Source organism: Xiphophorus maculatus, chromosome 1, assembly GCF_002775205.1.
Source record: "Xiphophorus maculatus strain JP 163 A chromosome 1, X_maculatus-5.0-male, whole genome shotgun sequence".
In the NCBI taxonomy this organism is placed as follows: Eukaryota; Metazoa; Chordata; class Actinopteri; order Cyprinodontiformes; family Poeciliidae; genus Xiphophorus; species Xiphophorus maculatus.
The window spans coordinates 2,949,447-2,966,785 of record NC_036443.1 but is presented as its reverse complement, the minus strand read 5'-3'; the positions used below and the strand labels follow the sequence as shown (position 1 = coordinate 2,966,785).

Sequence of the window (17,339 nt, the reverse complement as noted above, 5' to 3'; positions counted from 1 at the left end):
GTCTCAAGGTGGCACAGCAGCATCTCACATAAAGTATTAGCTATTATATTAATGAATAAATAACAGGAAAAGGAAAGAACTCCAACATTACATAAACTGAACTGTATGAGGAGCAGCGCCGTGAACAGTCCATAAAAGTGGAATGTGTTTGCACACACTGCCGCATGTAAGTGAAACATTGTAAAGTGCTGTACATGTCTCATCTGGAGCCTTTGAGGTTAGAATGAAGACATTTAAATGATTTATGATGTAAACCAGCTTTCACACACACTCCCTTCTACACCTCCTTCCACTCACAACACTTTTGGAGGCCTGCCTCTCTCCATCCTGAGCCAATTGTAATGCTCCAAGCAGGCGAGCCTTCACAGGGCCAATCCCCTGATTTGACGGGTTCCCAGCTTGTGATCATGTGACGGTTAAGCGATCCGCCAGGCCTTCAAAGTGAGTGAGTGCGTGAATGTGTGTGTGCGTATAGGGGTGTGTGTGTAAGAGAGAGAGGGAGGGAAAGAGAGAGAGAGGCATAAGGATATGCAAAGAGCAAAGCTCATGTGTTGGAGTTGCACTGCCAATGCGTGCTGTTAAGCACAGAAACCTTCGTCCAGGACTGGAGCGCACGGTGTGAAGGAGCTGGGTTTAGTTTCCTTGCATTGACAGGTGAGCTTGTTTTGCTTTTAACCAACAATGCATGATCTCTTATGCACTGATGAGTAAATAGAAACCGGTGTCATCTGTAAACATGAGCAACATGAGCTTCTGTACGTTCTCTTTCTGATGAAAAAACAACACCAAACTTTGAACAAATGTCTTGGTTTTTCATTAAACCAAAGCCTGACTGAAATTGTGGTTGGACTTGCAGTCTCAGGCTGCAGCGTTGAACATGCCACGAATGCTGAGGAGAAACCCTTCAGGTCAAACCCCATGGCGCTGTTAAAGAGAGCATCCTGCTGTCAAAGCCCTTTTTTGATGTTCCACACACGCAGGGTTACTGCAGGACAAATGACTTCAGTCTTGGCCAAAGTGAGGTGTCCTCTCTCCTCGCAAACTTTTTTCTCCTTCCATGAGGCATAGCCACAGCTGCAGACCCCCCTCCTCTGGCGATCCATGTAATTTGATGTTACCCCCAAATGTAACCCCCTTCATAAGATCTCAAATTACTGAATGCAAAATTGAATACAAATGTATTTGAGTTAAGCAGTGTGTAGTTGTGTCAGCCACTTGAATTAAACACCAGATTTTACTTGAGATATGTGGAGCCTTTCATAGGAACAGTTTTTTTTTCTTTATAAGAAACAGCTTTACAGAAAGAGTGGAAGGCAATGGCAGTCCTTTCAGTCCTCAGACACTATTGAGGATTTAATAAGGATTTCAGACTCATTTTAAACATCAGGGCCACTCATTTCCTCCAAAGCCATCAGATGTCGTCTAGTATTTTTAATCCGTATAATGTAGTGGCAGAGCATTGTTCCTGAGCTGCTGGGAGAATAAATCCTTCGCTCATGCATCATCCTACTGAAACTCTGTGTACTCCAAACTGATTTGACATATGAATGCACTTCTTGGTTAGTCTGCAGGAAGTTGGTAGATTCTTTTCCTCATTCTAATCTCACAGTGCAAGAAAATGTCTATTGCTCAGATTAGCATGAATTAAGGACCACGAGGGGAGACAATCAGAAACACTGTTCAGTTACCATGTGGCTTTAATCTTAAAAGTGGTGAGAAAAGAGGAATGCCTGACTCCACATGGTCAGCTTGAAGCCTGGACCAGCAGCTGCAAATTCGACACACACATTCATGCACACGCCCGCACACACACATTCCAGTTCCCTAACATGTGGTTGCTTTCCCTTTTGAAGTGCCATAAGTTTGCAGAGCTTCCAAACAAGCAGCAGGTATTTGACAGGGACCAGAAATGTATAATAATTTTTACTCTGGTGGCTTACTGTGTAATTTAAGACCCCAAAGGGACTACTGTGGACCTCGCAGTATGACCACACAGCAGTGGTTTGATTAGAAATGCCTAACTCAAACCGATATATCCAAAGTCTACTTCTTGGTCAATCTGGACCCTCCATTGTACTCAACCGTGGTGCAACTTGCATATTAGGCCATATCCAGGCCTCTTTGGAATCACTTTAGGGAAGTCTACTAAAGCTTGTGTCATAGTTAAATATTTCTTTCTTTTACAGAATAAAGAAAAGAATCTTCATCAACAGCTTGATTGTCAGAGCCCAGAAAAGTCAGCAGCCATCAATCCCCACAGGAATGGTTGATCACTTGCCACTTGGTGAGGAGACCTTCCTGTATTATTCCTGCTCTCCAGGGTCTGACTACGGGTGCTCGTCTCGCTACACCAAGGGTGGTGTTTCGCAGGGCATCATGGTGACTGATGCGGGCACCTATCAGCTCTCCTCCTCGCCTTGCCTCTCTGAAGATGACCTCAGTGACTCCTCCAGCCCACGCTCCTCCCTCTGCTCCAGCCCTGAGTCCACGTCTTCAGCATCACAGAGTGTTTTTTGCTCTAGCTATGAAAGCAGGAGCATCAGGAGCAGTGGATGCTCCAACTCGTCAGGAGGAGAGAATCAAGAGAGTCTTTTGGACCTCCTTCTCTCACAGGCTTCCCTTACAACCTCATTCAGCTCCAGTAGCGGCAACATTTCTGTTTCCTCCTCTCTTTCATTCTCTTCCCCAGCTTCCTCTACCTCCTCCTCTCCATCATCCCCTTTTTTGCCCATGGGCCTAGCATGGGAGCCCAAGAGGGAGCAGCGAATTGGTGTCCAGCAGCACTTGACCAAAGAGGAGGGCTTTGAGTTCCCAGTTTTCCTTGATGAGCTGCAGGACCCTGAAGCACTCCTCTTTCAGCCAACTCTAGAGGAGATTGAAGAGTTCCTTGAAGAGAACATGATGGTAGCAATGGAGAAGGAAGAGAATGGGAGTGACGAGGAAATGTCACCTCCCATATCTATGTCAGATGATACGGAGTCAGAGGGTTCAATGACACTCGCAGCAAAACCTGAATCGCTATCAAAGAACTCAGATCAAACTGTCCCTGTGGCCTCCAAGTCAGAGGTCAAGTATGCTGCATGTGCCTCAGATACAGACAGCTCACCAGTGACAGGAGGCGATAGCTGTGTAACTACTTCCACTGACAGTTGTGTTGATGGGATCAAGCAGGAAGACTGTGGATCACTGACACCTTTGACACCAGAAAGTACTACCATTGCCTCAAGTGTGCCTGTCATCCTCCAAATCCAGCCCATGCAGGTCAAACAAGAACCAAATTTCAGTGCTGCATCAGACACCATCCTGGATCAGTCCCAGAAAACCCATTCCCAACCAACTGAATCCCCATCATCTATCAAAATTGCTCAGCTCCTGGTCAACATCCAGGGACAGACATTTGCTTTAGTGCCTCAGTTGCTTTCACCTGCAACAACTAACTCAGGCAAAACAGGGAGTGCTGCTCCATCCAAATTCGTCCGAATTGCACCAGTGCCCATTGCAGCCAAACCCAATGGACTTGGGGAAGCGACATTAGGTCTAGGCGGTTCAGCGGCGGGTGTCCTTACCGGAAGTCAGCGGTACCAGAAGAGCACAGTGGCAGACCTCATCAAAATGCACAAGTGCACATTTCCTGGCTGTAATAAGATGTACACCAAGAGCAGCCACCTCAAAGCACATCTGAGAAGACACACAGGGGAGAAACCCTTTGCATGCACATGGCCTGGCTGTGGATGGAGGTGAGCAAACCAAAGTTGATATGTTAGTGCAAAAGTGACTCATGTGACAACGCATACCTATCATTAAACTCAAAGAAGGACAGGAAGTGGGCAGTCTTATGCTACATAACATAGTATAGCAATGAATTCTGCCAAGATTGACATAAATACTAATTGTGCCAAGCTATGCTACGTTTGCCAGCTACTTTGTGTGGGGTGGCGTCACACTGGCCATTTCTGCTTAGAACTAGACCAAACAAAGTCCTGCAGTTTCAAAGTAGGCAACACTTTTACCACCATCATCACTTTTTCCATAATCTTCCCCACATCTGATATTACAGTAAACAAGGTTATCAACTTCCACTCCATATGGGACCATATAAATTAATTCACAAACATTTGTTGATAAAATGCTACTCAATCTGGAGAGTTTATTACATGCTATAAACAAGCATATCATCAGTGGCCTGTTTTGCTGAGTAATTATAGATAAGAAGTGACAAACTGTTTTCCTGTTCTGTAATCCCTTTTATGTAAGCTCTAATGCACTGGCAGATTGTCATACCTTTCAAAGAAACACTCCAAGGCAAGAGTGTTTCTGCATAAAGTGTTTCTCTCTTATGCATAAAAATAGTTTGAGGAAAAAATGGTTGGATTTCAATCAGGAGGCTTATTTTCTATGGGAGCTCCACTGTGGGCTGTTAATTTACAATTACAGTTTGTTCTTTTCTGCAAGCTGTGTCTCTCCCTGCTATCAGTGTGTTTTTGAACCATGGCTAAGTTGCAGATTAGATAGGGCACCTTTTGAAGTCGTCCATATGCAGACTTTGTCCCCTGTTAGCTATTGCACCTGTTTGCTCACCGTCCACCACCTCTGAATACACATTCATGCATCAAAAAGACTCTGGAGTTGTACTATGTTTTGTGCCTGACATGATCGTACATCCATGACACATCCACAAAGTCCGCTTTGCCAGGTTCCAGTTAGCGTTCTGTGCTGGAATCAAAACCTCCATCTGAAGAGAAACATCCTGTCTGTACTTTAACTCTAGGTAAATTGTGCCAACTTCTGAACTCCCGGTCAATAAATCCACCCTCTAAAAGGTACACTTAGGGCTCAAGGCTATACACAGAGTCTTGTGTATCTGCATTGCTACTGACAGGGTCAAGAGAGGGTAAGAGTCAGGTTGTTGGTCAAATCATAACAAGGACTCTTTTTTAGGATTAACATAATATTTGGGAATAGCTGTGTTCTAATGATTCTATACCACTGTTTATGTTTGGTTTAGCTAAAGAAGCTCCAGTGTCATCAGAGAATATGGATATTGGTGCCTTTAAAAATCGAACATGATTTAAAAAGAACTGCACTGCACTTACACCCTCCAGATGTCACAATTCACAATGTATGTTATTTTTTTATTGTCCTGTGTCTAAGAGGTTAGAAAATAGTTATCTAGGTCTGTCTTCGGCTGTCTAGATATAAGAGATTAATTAAAAGACAAATGTACAGTGAGGAAGTCGGGCAGCAACAAGAAATCTCATACCAACGGAGCACGTATCTCCAGAGAATGGCTTTGAGATTGAACAACTAAAATCTGAAGTTTTTATTTGTGAGGTTTGGACTGACTGGAGGAAAATGTTTTGACTTCCTGATTCTCTTGTATCAATCTTGATGTTAGACTTTGCTAAATTGGATCTGAAAATCAAAGGGTATGGACAGGTTCACAGGATACTGTATTTGTACTTTTACAGCCATTTAATGAAAAGACTGAAATGAGTGATCAAACTGCATTACTGCTGTTGCAAAATGTTTTTTGTCAATATAATCCCGGTCTTTAAACAGTTAAATCTTAAATCTGCATTCCGTGTTAGCTGCTAGTGGAAATGTGGGACTTTTTCAGATAAAGAGGAAACGCTCTGTACTCAGTGAATGGCTGACTTCTGTCTCAGAAGTACGTGCATTTGACAATATACATCAGATGAGCACAAACCAACAGCATAATCCCTGATTGTATGTCACAGAGCACACTGCTTGGCTCAGTGAAAAACAAGGCATTAACCTCCAGCAAATAGACTGCATTAAGCACTGTAATCTTTTCATAAATCCAAGCACACAATGTCTGATTATGAGTAATGTGATCACATCTGTCACCATTGTGTCCTTCCACCATTGATGAAACATGCCTGGAAAGAGAAAGGCTTAGTTTGTGATACAGGACTTCTTTGGGATATATTTGCATGTATAAACTTTTTCTGAGTTATTTCAAACAAATTACAAGTTTATTGGAGCTGAAATGATCCATATCTTGGCTTTTTAGAGATAGCATGGCATGAATTAACATCATTTTGTCTAGTTAGGCAAACACAATCCACTGACTGTAGTTTAGTTCTTGCATAGCAACAGGAACATTCAAAAGAAAAGGCAGGAATCATTTCTAAATCATTTCTTTTAGTCAGTATTTTACTGATGGAATAAAGAAAAAACAGGAAAAGTGCTACTGCCTTGTTTGTATGTGCCAGCTAAACACATGAATTATCTCATTCATTCAGATCTAACACATCCTGTTTTGTTGTTGCAGTGTGTGTATCAGAACCTGCTGTTGTGTGAGATTTATTACAGGCACAGCTTATATATATATATATATATATATATATATATATATATATATATATATATATATATATATATATATATATATATATATATATATATATATATATATATATATATATATACATAAAGAATTTAAATTCATAACCATATTTGTCCACCTGGGAAGAAAAATCAACGTGAAACAAGGACAAGGATACATTTTAAGTGCCCTCTTATATTGTGGGGCAAAATAGCAAAAGTGTAGAAACAGGTTTTTAAATCACAAATGCTACCATGAACTACACACTATACATGGTAAAAAAACATTTCAGAAGGGTAATTTTTTTGTCCAGAGAAAAAAGGACATCTCTATCTGTGATTGTCTCTGCCTGTCTGTTTAAATGGACAACCATGTCTCAGTATGTTTGCAGTTGTGTTATACTCTTTCCACTGTCAGTTGATAGATTATCCATTATGCAACTCTTCTTTGGCATAGAAAGCCCTCCTGGACTCGTGTTTTTTGTGTCTGGAGCCAGAGTTGTGTTCTGCTGGTGGTCTGTTTCTCTGGGGTTTTCTTTCCTCTGTCCATCTAAATGCATGCTCAGTATGAGGGATTGCTGCAAAGTTAACACACCGATGCAATCAACAATTCCAAATTCTAGTGCAGGAGCAGAGATGGCTGCACATTGAGTGACTCAATGCAATCAGTGGGGCTCCCTTAAATCAGGGGGGGTTGAACACCAAAATCCAAACACTTGGGTTTTTGATTAAATCACACATCCGATGTAGTACTTGTAAAAGTAATTGGTAACATTGGATTATTTTGGACGAAACAGGGTTAAATTTGCATGCCTGCTAAGCTTGTAAGCATATTTTTAAAAAGCTGTTCTCCTTCCACTTCCCAGTGCTTCATTACTTTGTTCTGGTCACAAAATCCCTCCAAAATCCATTCCAAAATGTGGAAAAGTTTACATATCGACGTTTTGCACTCCAAGTGTAATTCAACACAAATACAAAACTTGTGGAATTAAAATAGTATATTTTTGGCCAAACATAATGTATATATATAATAATAGTTTTATGTATTTCAGACATTCAGGTCTCTGTTCCTTTTCGGAACCTTCAGTGCACTAAAAATGGCACCTGCACAGTGGGTTTTTTTTGTTTGTTTTTCTTTTGTGACTACAGCAATTTACTGTATCATAAAGTTGCCCCTTCACTGCCAATTTCCTGCTGGAGCAGGAAATGGACATAAACCAGTGAGGCAGGCACCCCTTACCCTCTGTAACTTTAGAAGAGCTCCATGTGTTGGCCCCTCTGAAGTAGAGAGAGGTGGTATTTCACTGGCTGCAGGCCAACAGGTTACTCAGTCAAAGTTATATTTCTCTTTTCACCAAACTCTTTAACTTTTTTTTTTTTTTTTTACGTTTTTCCGTCTCAATCTGCCTTGCTACTAGTAGTGCTGTTGGACTGGATCACATACAGCATCCATGAGCTTGCAGTATTCCCAGCTCCCACCTGCTTGAAGACACTGTTTCGTTCTCAGAGGCCAGGCGCTTAAGCAGAGTTTGCTGCGGCGTGTGTGTACTTGTCATCTATCATCAGGTTTGTGGCTTGTTGTCTTTGACAACTGATTCATCTGTGATCACAACATCACAATCTGAGGTGATGACAGATGTATTGCAGTTTGATTTAGCAATCCATTTGGACTCTTGGAGCAAAGGCAAGAGGCAAAACGAGAGGGTAGATCTAATTCTGTATCAAAAAGTGAAGATGACGCAGCGAGTTGTGTACTGTACGAATACTGGCTGCAGTGCAACTGTAACCAACCTGACTGCCCCACCTTCGGCGCTGCTTTTATGTTCTTGTAGCTGCAGAGTTGGCTTTAAGAACAAGCTGGGACAAAGCCTGCACATGTGTTTCCCACAGCACCCACACTGATATGTGTACTATGTGTCGCGCAGCAGCCACGCCAAGCTGCCTCCAGGACTCCAACCCACAATCAAAAGTGAAAAACATTTTTAGTCGATCAACAGAAGTGTCCTCCACCCATGCAGCCATAAACTCCCTGACCTTGGTCACAATTCCTGAAATGTAGAGATTACAGAGCTCAGAAACCTCCACCATAAACATGGGATAATGAATTATTTCGAAGGAAACTGTTGGTGAGTCAAATTAAAAATGAGAAACATATGAGTTTTTCATGTTTGCTGAAATGCGCCACCCTCTCTCTCCTGATGTAGCGGGTTATACTTGGACTCTGGCCTAGTGCCAGTATGTCAAGGAGCTGCACATGGTTTCTCTCATGCCCCTGCTTGAAGTTGGTTGTGCACAGCTCCGGGGTTTAATGTGTGTATATGCGTCAGCCAAGGCTTACCATCAGCAAATGTAGAGCCACTTAGAGTACAGAGTTTACAGGAAAACCTTTGATTTTCATCAAAGTAAAGACCTGAGCTTGTTGCTTTCTTCCAGATTTATTGCCTGTGGTAGAAAACACTCACTTTAGTAACTTTGGGTCTGATTTAAATAGGGATGTACAATATTGATTAGGTATTAAATCATAATATTGTCAGTGGGATGTCTAATCCCAAAACGTTGCCTAAAGTAAAATAAACAAAACTTTTTAGATGTTGCCATAAATTCTCAATAAATGAGCTTAATGAGCCATAATGCCTGACCTTCCTTTTCAGCATGTAGAATATTACATTATTAAGACTTTGTTAAACCAAAGATATTCTGCTTATATTATTTACAGTGGTAAGCACCACTAACCAAAAATGTTGTTGCTAAAGCAAAAATTATAAACATTAGTTTAATGCTAAAGTGCTAAATCAACACAGTATTTAGTAGGAGCTAATTCTAAGGCACTAAATTAAACTATGTTTATACTCACTATGTGCCAATGGCACATTGCAACATAACACGTCACTCAACAAGGTTTAATGTTATAGTAAACCTACCTGAATGGTTGCACTTCAGGAAGTGATTCTTTGGAATTGGAACAGACCTTTCATACACGGTCTCAGTTTTGTAATTGTTGAGTATTGCTAACTCTGTAGCCTAATTGACCGTGGTATGGCTTTAGTCAGAAAGCACTGAGGACATCAGTAGATTTTAAATTGCTTACTAGTGAGATACAAAATCTTGTTCTACAGCGATGCATTCTGGGTACAGAATAAACGTCATTGTCTGCATCTCATCACAGGTGGAGAACATAAGGAGAGGAAACAGAACTGCTCCGTAAGCAGTCTCAACCCACTTCAAAATAAGAGTATGGATATAAAACTCTAGTGACTTGAAGAATTCTGAACAGTCGATAATCATTTACAACATTTACAAAACGGTCAAGGAAAATCATCTCTTTAGAATGTATCTTTAAAAATATATTTAGGGTAAGCTAAGTGTGCTAAATTTTTTCGAAGTTAGCAAAAATATTAAAGTGCTAATTGAAAAATTTGTTCCGCTTTTAGCAAGTGAGCGGACATTTGCCCATCTCTAATTATTTTAATAATAGTTAATAATTATAGTCACTGAATTAAAATTCTGAAATCAAGATAAAAAGGAAAACTGGACCTTGCTTCAACTAAATAAATATGTTAGATCAGAAAGCAGGAACTAACCGACTTTTTGGTTTCAAAAAATCTACTAACACGGTTTTGTTGGAGAGGAACTTTAACGAGAAGCAAACAGTGGCTGTACAATGGTACAGCCAGGAATGAAAAAGAGAATGATGACGGATAGTCCGGGTGGGTTTATTTCTGTTCTCAACAGAAATTGAAACGTTGGCACATTGCTAGGTACATTGCTAACAATCCTGAGTTGTTAATCAGGATTACACAGACACAAGCTGTGCTGCTTTCTGTTGACATGAAAACCGAGTGTCATGCCATTGATTCTTTCAGAAAAATGAAAAACTCTCGGTTGTGAGTCAGTCCGGATTGTAGGATGTCTGCAACCAATCACACTATGGTTGGTCAGGTGTTAATGTTCTGTAGATATCTTGGGTCATATCTTCTACCAGAGGGTAAAACAGCAGGATAGGATTGGATACAGCAGGATTTAGAAGAAAGTCTCAAAATATATGTTGGGAGTCAAAGGGTTAAATAGAAAGCTCCAAGTGTTATTTTTCTATCAACAGTCAATTCCATGACTTTATGGATTTTAAAACAAAATCATATTATCAACACATTTCTCTTGCCTTTGGACATAAAGAACGTCTTGTGATACCCTGAACATTTGTTTTTGGAGGTTGTGGGAGCCAACATACAGTAAAACAAGAGTGACTAGCTGTGCTCCCACTACCAGGATCACTTAAGTTCATTAGTGGAACACAACATTTACTTTGTTGACTTATGACCATAGGGCAGCGCTATATTTATCAGTGCTAGACTGCAAATTAGGTAAAATTAGAAAGGCATTAGCAAAGTAGTTAACTGTACTACTTAGTGGACATTTACTCTGTGTGTAATGGGTTCTGATAGAGTATGAAAATACTTTGGACCAATAACTTACTTACAACAAACATTTTAACAAAGATTGTATTCTGTATGCCAGTAGCCAGTCAAGATATTACAAGTCTGTCAAAAATAATAATATTTTTTGTTGGCAAAGACTTCCAGGGTGGATTGTATTTGAAGGCGTATTGAGTTTGAAACAACTATAAACCGTCTAAGTTGAGAGTTTTATACAGTGTGTAGGCTCCATTACCATTGCTTTTTGTTGAACAAGCTGTTTGCATCTTTAACATTTTCTAATGTTGCTAGCTATCTGTAAAATTAAGAAACGAAAACACTCACAGAGATTTACTGCAATTCAGAAGATTGCTGACAATTTCATAAAACTTATAAAATTTTCATTCAGGTTTTAGCAAGTCATTTTAGATTAGCAAGGTAGACATAAATATATTAATGAGCTATTATTGACCAAACTTTAACCTGCTTTTAATTTAAATCCAGCCTGTTTAGTTCTGACAGGATCAGAATCAGAACAGAAACTCTGTTCAGTTAAAAATGAAACCTGTTAAAAACAGAAGCATGAAGCTCACTGGGGCTCCTGCTGTGTTTACTCTGCTCTGAGGTTCTAAGTTAACTAAATTAAACGAATCATTGTGTAAAAACCAAAACAGTTCTAAAGCACTAAGCAATTGGGTTCTATTCAATTTTCTAATAATGTTAACTAATTTGGTTTAAGAGTGTAAAAGGAGTGTAAAAGTTAATGGCTTTGTCTTTAACTCAAGATAGACTTTGAACTTTGGCCTTTTTTGGGATGTTTATTCTAGTTATTCACTTTGCTAAAGGATCGACTTTAAGATTTTGGTATTGCTCTATAAAGCACTAAACAGTCTTGGGCTGAAACAGACTTTTAAATTACTTGTCAAATATAAACCACCCTTGAGGTTTTCGGAGACCTGGAGAACTGAACAAGGTCAGATTGACTGTTTCTGCTCCTAGAATGTGAAACAAACTCCATGAAAACCTGAGAACAGAAACTGTTTCCTTTAAATCTGGAGTGAGAAAAATAATTGTTCACAGAAACTTTTGATCAGCTTGAAATCTAAAATTATATTACCTATGTAATATTTCTTTTTATGCAATGTTTGTCACATTCTTTATTCTTATTTTAATATTTCTGATTACTTTGTGGCAAAAAAAAAAAACAAGCAAAAAAAAGACTTGCATATGAATGATGCTATGTATGCTTGGTCTTGCCTAGAAGTTGCTAAATATATGAATTATTATTTATTTATTTTTTTCAATACCACAGAAGCAAGAAGCAAATAAAACATTTACTCTGCCTAACGTCACGTTGACTGCTTTGGCCATTTGGTGTTAAGCTGCTGTTACATTGTTTCCTATCTCGACTTGTATGTTGGTATAATAATAAATATTTGCTAGATGGGTTTAAAATTGAAACAATGAAAGCCACTTTGTAGAACATCAAGTCATGTCACATATTTGAAGTAAATGTGTTTGGTTCATCCTCTGTAGAAGATAAATGGTGTAAAATTCATCACAAGAGAAGGAAGAAATACATTTGCTGCGACCTTACAGTGTCAATTTATATGATTATGTAGGATAAATGTCAAGTGGTCAGATAACTAGAGCATTTGCTAACTTAATCAGAAATTAGTAGAATACAGTCTGACCTTTTAGCATAAACAATGATTAAACCTCCGTTGGCGCAGACTGAGCATCTGCATAAGGTAGCATGAGATTAAGGAGAGTTCTTTAATATTTGTTGCAACATTTGAGCTGCATTTGTGTAAATTCTGCAGCAGTGGCACTGATTTGAATCAAATTGATGTCTCAGTTGCGACGCTTTCCCGACGAAACCTTTTGAAATGACTAAATATTTGAGTTAGATGGTTTCGATGGCGATCCAATTGCAGCACCAGATGCATAGAAAGGTGATACCGGTCTGTTGTTTACAAAAGGTGACACATGTTCCAATGTCGTGACACCCAAGGCATAGCTGCTGCCTCAAAACATGTTGCTACAGACTGACCTTGAGTACAACATTGACCTGATTATTTGTATATTGATTGTATGTCAGATAAGATGAGAAAGGCAAGAAATAATAACGTAAGCGTCATAGATTTTTGATGGCTTTTTTTCAGAATTTTCTATTCTTTCAGGATTGGGTCCTAAAACGCCATTTGTGGTATACGTGTCTGGAGTGCAAATAGGCAAACATAACCGCGAATGATGGTTTTACATCTCTGTGAATTATCACCTTCATGTCTAAAGCAGGCTGCGGCCACTGTGAAACTGATCTTTGTTACAGATTAATTTGATCTTAACAGCTTCACCAACATATACAGATGCACATGTAGCGCGTAGAGGCACTACTCTGTCATCCACTTAACCCTTCGCTGTCACGGCAGCCGAGCTGGCTGCAGCCCATAGCGACCACGGCAGATCAGGACAGGAATAGACCTGGCCCAGGTTAACCGTGCTCATGTGTTGAGCTAAATATGGGATGACTCTTTGACTTCACAGAGAAGTTGCATGCAAAGTATTACACCTCTCAGATTACCCTCATCTAAACAGACTGACAACTTTTTTTGATCTTATTGGGACATGTAAAACGTGACTTAATTCAATACTTTCTTTTCAGGAAAGACTTTATACCGAAGATTAGGTTTGTTTTTGTCCACTTGGAAGTATTTTAAATGTTTTAAAACACTTTGGGTCAGATTTAATTCGAAAGAAATGTACAAATATATAATTTTTTGCTTGATAAAATGTGGTGGACCTCATTCGCTGCTTTCTTCGCCGCAGGTTCTCCCGGTCTGATGAGCTGTCAAGGCACCGCCGCTCCCACTCCGGTGTGAAGCCGTACCAATGCATCGTCTGCGAGAAGAAGTTTGCTCGCAGCGATCACCTGTCAAAACACCTCAAAGTCCACCGCTTTCCCCGAAGCAACAGGACGGGACGCTCTGTAAATGGACCCCTCTGACCCCTGACGTGACGGAGGGAGGGCTGGATGTCTGTGACGAAAGACTGAGGAGGACAGTCCAAACACCCTTAAAAGGCCTCAGTAAAGGGCTGTATGTGCGTGTGATGCGCGTTCTTGGTACTGTGATAATTTATTGGGTAACGAGGAGAAGACTGTAAAAAACTAAACAGGAAACTGTTACTTGACGCAGCAACGTCACAGGTGGAATAAGCTTTTCATATATAGAAATTTCATCCTCAAATCTTTTAGCTTATCTGTTTAGAAGACAAATTTGCTATTTTTTACACTTTTAGGAGCATCTTATGGACAATCATCCATATCAATCTTTTTATTTCAGTCACTGAAGAATCTTCTACTTTTTAAAATCCCTCTCTTTTTTTAACCTTTCTGGTAATTGTTTTTTTGTTGTTGTTTGAAAAGGAAAACAAATGATTGTCCAACAACATGAAAATGGAGCCTAAAAAATAACAGGATGATACATGGTTGAATTCTTTCTCAAGGATTTCAAAGTAGCAGATGCATCAACATTCCTCAAGCTTTAAAAAGGTTTCTTTGACGCCCCAGAGTCTCAAAATTGGAAAAAAATTGTTGACGAAGCTCCACAAAATAATAAAGCTTAGTTCCATGTTGATTTACTGCTCTCCATCGTAAATCATCACACTGTGTAATTAGCACTGGCACACAGGAAATCTTCAGTGCTCTGTCCCATCGGAGAATCTCTGAGTAAATTGTGTTGTTTTACTGCAGTCTGACTCAGTTTGGATGTTGATTCTCCTCAAAAAGCTTGTATTAGATTGAAACCTATTTTGATGAACGACTGTGAATTGTAGCTAAAGCTAACAGTGGATCCAAATGGTCCTGTGTGTCCGCATCACAACTTCTGTTTTACGACTTGATATTTTGCCATATCATTATCAGTATCACTTTATATAATTTCACTTGCCTCATGTCACTGTTGTGAAATAGCAGTAGATCTCATTTGAATAAGCTAAAACAAAGTTAGTTTTTTCTCTTCCACTGCCAAAAAAAAATAGATTTTGAATGTGAACGCCAATATTATTTATCTTGTCTGACTTAGAAATCACCCCAGGTTGTCAAAAGAACGGTGATCTGTGGTGTAACTGCCTAAAGCAGACCTTAGCAGAAAAGATACTGGACCATTAAAAAAAATACTGGAAAGTTCAAAAGATGCAAAGTTCATATTTTCTAAAGTGAGGTTCTGTAAAGTTGTGTTCAGTGTTAGTTTCCTCACTCTCAGTAGATACAGTGGTAGAAAGTCTACAAGAAACTTGTAAAAAGTTTCTACAAACTTTCTACAAGTTTGTAGAAATGAAGAGAAACTCTCAGACAGGTGGAAGACTAACAGTCAAATGGACCTTTTAGCTAGCTATGTATTTTAAAAACCCAAACAGTAAATGGTCGCCAGGCTATGTTAGCAGATAATAACCATCACTGTTTTTACACCATTGTTGCAATTCAGGAACTTTCTGTTAAAACTATTGCTGTTAATAACTTTGAAGAATCCTAGTGAAACAAGGCAACTGTCTCTCTAAGGCTTATAGCAGGATCATTTCTTTTGGAAAATTTGTAACAATGCACCGATCATCTTGATTATTTGGTTAATATCAATTATTTTGAGATCTGACCTGCAGATTCCAATTTTTACTAATTGCAATTTTCTATTATTAATAGGTCTTAAACACAAAAAACAGAAATGCTGCAGAGAGAGTAATTTTAAAATGCAGAAAATGAAGACATTAGAGGAGTATTCTCATTTATGTATCAAACCACATATGAATAACATTCAGCTGATTCCTTGTAAACCCAGATCAGAGTACATCCTGTGTTTTGATGCATTTACTGATTGAACATAGTGGAAGATTTTAGTTTTGACATATTTTATGGGCAGGAGATCAAAATTTACAACCTTTGGTATTGAATCTTAGTAATAATCATGGAAAAATGGCTGATGTCAACCACTGAAACTTGGACTGGCAGAGAGTTAAAAATAAAAATACAATGTCTTGTTCATAAACCATTAGTAGAGTCACTTTAATCGTCTTGAAAAAAATACAAAGAAACTTGAAATGAACAAATGTAACTGGAATGTTTTCTCTTTTCTTATTGGATTCGTTGAGACTGGAAGTTATTGCATCATGTAACTCATCCCATTTTTTTCATCAAAGCAGGTTTGGGTAAACAGAAAATAAAAAGCAATACTGAAATCCGATCCTCAGTGCTGAACATGTCACATCTGCCTTTGTCCTTTGTTTAGGGGAACAGTGTTGGGCTTTTTGACACATCAGATCTTCCAAAAAATTCAGTTTTCCTCTTTGCTTCCCCTCATCTCTGTACGATGCAATGTATCTCTTCATCTCAGCTGAACTTAAGCCAAATGTGCCACAGCGAGGCAGGAGTCGGTTTCTGTGACATAAGTGTGACAGGTGTCAGCGTTTTTTATTCACATTTAAAACAATGATTGTTGAAAAGTAAAATTACGTGTTTTGTTTGTGTTCATTTTCTCAGTAATTGACGGATCTATTTGAATGTTCAGCACGTGGCCCTTGATGCTGTATGTAGAAAGTGTATTTGCTCTGTCAGGCATTCCTTCCATGCACACAGAGGACACACTTTGATCCATGAATGTATGTAAATACTGTACATGCATCAGAAAGGACAACTGCTTGTAATATCTGTGATTGTGAAAGATTTTTTTTTGTGAAAATGTAGAGAAACTGTACATAACAAAATATTTCGAATATAAAAATATATATGTATACTGTAAAATAAGGAGAATATTTTTTTTTCTGGTGTTCCCAGACCACATATGTTAAAGTGGCTCAGTGAGTATGTCAGAATACAGTTTCAGTTTTACCTGACTGTCTACTTTTCCAAAAACGTACTATTACCAAAGTCATGTCAGCTGGTGAAGTAGCAGCTTCTACATGATGCGTCATAAAATATCTCCTGAGTTGTTTACAAAATGTGGTCTGTACACACTAAAGATAAGAATTGACTCAAATTCTTATATATATTTTTTTGCTTTGTTCTACTATGTAAAACACATTTACAATAAAATTCTGAAGCTTAAATCCTATTGTTGTTCATCTCTGACTAATTTATAGCAACTTATGTCTTAGTTGTTCTTTTACTTTAATAATCCCAGTTAGATTCAGTTCCCATTTTTGCAATATCTTTCCAATATTACTGGACTTCCTTGGATTTCTTTTTTGTTCTTCTGGTATTGTAATTCAAAGTAGAGTTCCAGGGTTTCCAGGTGTGAAAATGTTATTAAACGGAAAAGAGGAAATAGAAATATATTTGAGTTTGCAGAATTTACTCCTTAATCTGTGAGTTTATCATCTAATCAATCCACTTTCAAAAAGTGACTATAAAGCTCTATTGAAGGTCCAAACTTTGATGTTTAAAGTCTTCAAGGGACACAAAACACATTTTTATGTAAAATAATGCAATGATATAATATACTGTATATATACTGTATATATATATAATCAGGATTGTCAGACTAACTTAGATCAGTTGAACATGTTTAAATCTTGGCGCTGCAGTGG

General features: G+C 38.8%; 1 protein-coding gene across 1 annotated transcript; it reads left to right on the top strand.

Moving 5' to 3' along the window:
- The first annotated feature begins 477 nt into the window (after positions 1-477).
- LOC102234774 (Krueppel-like factor 15) lies at positions 478-16,642 on the top strand. The gene is made up of 3 exons (XM_005800918.2): positions 478-654; positions 2,187-3,737; positions 13,590-16,642. Exons 2-3 carry the CDS (start codon positions 2,263-2,265, stop codon positions 13,765-13,767), a joined length of 1,653 nt encoding a protein of 550 aa, XP_005800975.1. The 5' UTR covers positions 478-654; positions 2,187-2,262; the 3' UTR covers positions 13,768-16,642.
- The last annotated feature ends 697 nt before the right edge of the window (positions 16,643-17,339 follow it).